Here is a 3291-nt window from a genome sequence, read left to right as displayed (position 1 = left end):
AACACATCCTCTCGACTTGAGCAGTCACTGATGACTACAGATCCAAAGGCCAACCTGAGAACAGCCAGGATAGACTACAGGAAAGCCTATGACTCAATGCCACACACGTGGATCTGAGAATGCCTGGCACTAAACAACGTCAACAGGACACTAAGGACCTTCATCAAGAACTCAGTGGGACTGTGGAGAACTTTTACATGTTTAAAAATGTAATATGTTTAAAACATGAATTTAATGTGAGAGGTTTTGAGCATGATTGAGTTAGACAGGCTGCTGAACTACCGTATGATATCATTGCCACAATTTCTGTTTAATAAAGACTTGTTAGGAATACTGTATCATTTCTAAAGACATTATGTCTGAAACAGTCACTTTGTTAATCAAAAATGGACATTAAGTTGCCTGAATGATTAGTGGCCATTTCTAGCGTCCAGGCAACAGAGTGGCAGGTTTCCTTCCCAGTCAGGACACTGTGCTGACGTTCTTCGTGGCTGAAACAGTAGCAGACCTGAACCCGACCAGTGTCCTTCTGATAGACTCTTGCAGCTCCTTGTTCCTCAGACTGTAGATCACTGGGTTCAGGAAAGGAGTCAGAGCGGCATACAGCACAGCTACAATGATACGAACCTGAAAAAATCCAAAAGAAGACTTGGTTGGGAACAACACTGACTGATATCTGACATTTTTTCCTACTGACAATAACAAGGTAGATCAGTCTGTTGTCTGACACTTTTTCAGTTTCAGATTTCTAAGAATCTGCAGTGTTTACAGAGACTGCCAAATCTCTGACTTGGAATTATAAGTCTAAATTGCCCGTAGGAATGAGCGTGCGTGTGTGTGGTTGTTAGTCTACATGTCAGCCCGGTGACAGACTGGTGACCTGTCCAGGGTGGACCCCGCCTCTCGCCCAATGTCAGCTGGGATTGGCTAAAGCCCCCTCACCTCCCACCCCCACCTTGCAACCCTCTTCAGAATAAGTTGTATACATAATGGATGGATGAATACAGAGCCTTAAATGTCATACATACATGAGATATACAAAAACAAAGGCAAGGGTAAATTTTAAAGGCTGATTATTTGAGTCTTGTACCTCAGTTGAAAAGTTTTCCACCCGCTGGGAAATGTTTACAAAGCAGACTGAGGTGAATGAGATGGACACCACAGTCAAGTGGGCAGCACACGTCCTGAAGGCCTTCAGCCTCTGACCAGCGCCCATCCTCAATATTGATATGCCAATCAGGACATAGGAGGTCAGGATGAGGAGTCCTGGGATCAGTAGAGACACAGTGGCAAAGAATAGGGCCGCAATGTTATCCACTGAGATGTCAGCACACACCAATCGCCTTACAGAATGCATGTCACACCAGCCATGTTTGACCACATTCGGGCCACAGTAAGGTCGAAGTATGGCAATGATGGTAGATGGCAGTGGCCAGATGGTGCTGAAGCCCCAGACCCCTGCAATGAGATGCAACTGGACAGACCGGGTCATGATGGAGGTGTAGTGCAGAGGGTGGCAGATGGCCACATAGCGGTCATATGCCATGGCGGTCAGGATTAAATGGCCAGTAATGGTTTGCTGATGGAAGCAAAATAGCTGGAGGAAACAGCCCGGAACAGAGATGACTGACACATCTGACAGGAAGCCAGCCAGCATTTTGGGGATGGTGGTGGTGGTGTAGACCATGTCCACAAAGGAGAGGTGGCAGAGGAAGAAATACATGGGAGACTTGAGCTTTGGATCAGTCAGTGTCTGATGAGGAGAAAAATGTGTTAATTACAACATTAATAATACATTCTTAGTCAAACTGAGGCAAGCTATGAAAGCCTTGAGAAGCAAGTGAAAAAAACATTCTGTTGATATTTGTAGGGCACATTTTTCTACAAGTTTGGTTTGGTAATAGTCATTTCGGCCACCAGGGTCCACCACTACACTATGTTCTAAATAGGGAGAGGGTTCTGGCTGCAGACTGTCTAAAAAGAACTAAAAGCTTTTATATTTCTTCCAGGTGAGTTTTAATTTCTCTATGCACTGTGAACACAAGGTAAATGTATTGTGTCAGTAGTTATGTAACATTATTCTCTTGTCTTTCTTTTGACTGCCAGTTAGCCTGTTGGCTATCAGATTTTGTTCATGGCTAACCATCACCTACAAGCTAGATTAAGTCTACTGTATAGCTAACATTAATTTGCTATAAAATTAGCCGTGAAAATAGGGATACCCATAACCAGTAAAGTGGGATATATGAGTGAGACATTTGGACTCTTACAGAGGAAACAGGATCAAATTGAACATATAATGATAGCGATACACAACACAATTTAGATCTATATTGCAATTATGATGCTTGCTTATGTGCTTTCACACTTACTGTACCTGCTTATTTCAGTTAAAATGAACATTTCAACCAAGTTGATGTGATTTGTTTGGTCTTCTGGGAAATCTGTAAATCAAATATATATACTTTGTTTTTTAAAATACATGGAAAATTAAAACTCACCTGGCAGGAAACAAAGACCTTTAGTCCTATTTAGACAACAGACCACTCTCCCTATTTAGAATATAGTGTATTACAAAAACAAACAGAAAAATGAGATGAACCACAAAGAAACAAACAAACAAACAAATAAATAAATATATTTCACAAGTGAAAAAAGTAAAGTTTACTTAGAAAAATGATCTTGGCAAAACATTTTTTTCCACATTTTCCCCAACCTACTTCACAGGTAGGAAAAATAATTAAAATCTTTAAGTAACTTAAAAAAGTTATTAAGGCAAAACCTTATTTTGTCAGGTGTTTTTCAGTCATAGACACTAGAGAGAAAAAAAAGTGAGATCATGCTTAGAAAATTGATCTCCAGAATTTTCTTCCGTCTTGGGGCTTCCATATCAGACTAAACACATACAGACACACAACTTTGTTTCGTACCACAAAGATGATCATGCTGTTTCCTCCCAGGATGATGATGTAACCCAGCAGCAGGATGACAAACGGGATCATCTGTCTGTCACCGAGGCTGGAGAGGCCCTGGAGGATGAAGAAAGTGACACTGTCAGGCTCCCTGGTGCCGTTAACAGAGCTGGATCTGTGACTGGTTGACAAGGACGGGTCTGAATCTGGAGACACAAGTAGAGGTGTCAGTGTTGAGTCACAGTCAGGACATCAGGAGGCTGAGTGCACTTTGAGGATCATGGTCCAAAGAAGGGTTATGGTCCATGTTCACCTGGTGAATGGTGTATTTCATACTGGGCCACGTGGAATTTTATTCATACACATGGAAGAACAGATT

General features: G+C 41.9%; 1 protein-coding gene across 1 annotated transcript; it reads right to left on the bottom strand.

The window, feature by feature from the left end:
• Positions 1 to 246: 246 nt before the first annotated feature.
• Positions 247 to 3184, bottom strand: LOC109953672 (olfactory receptor 6N1-like). Its single transcript, XM_020589142.1, has 3 exons — positions 2931 to 3184; positions 1091 to 1753; positions 247 to 627 (listed from the first exon to the last, which is right to left on the bottom strand). Exons 1-3 carry the CDS (start codon positions 3000 to 3002, stop codon positions 463 to 465), a joined length of 900 nt encoding a protein of 299 aa, XP_020444798.1. The 5' UTR covers positions 3003 to 3184; the 3' UTR covers positions 247 to 462.
• Positions 3185 to 3291: the final 107 nt, after the last annotated feature.

Source organism: Monopterus albus, unplaced genomic scaffold (genome assembly GCF_001952655.1).
Source record: "Monopterus albus unplaced genomic scaffold, M_albus_1.0 scaffold978.1, whole genome shotgun sequence".
NCBI lineage: Eukaryota > Metazoa > Chordata > Actinopteri > Synbranchiformes > Synbranchidae > Monopterus > Monopterus albus.
This window is presented reverse-complemented; position numbering and strand designations above follow the sequence as displayed.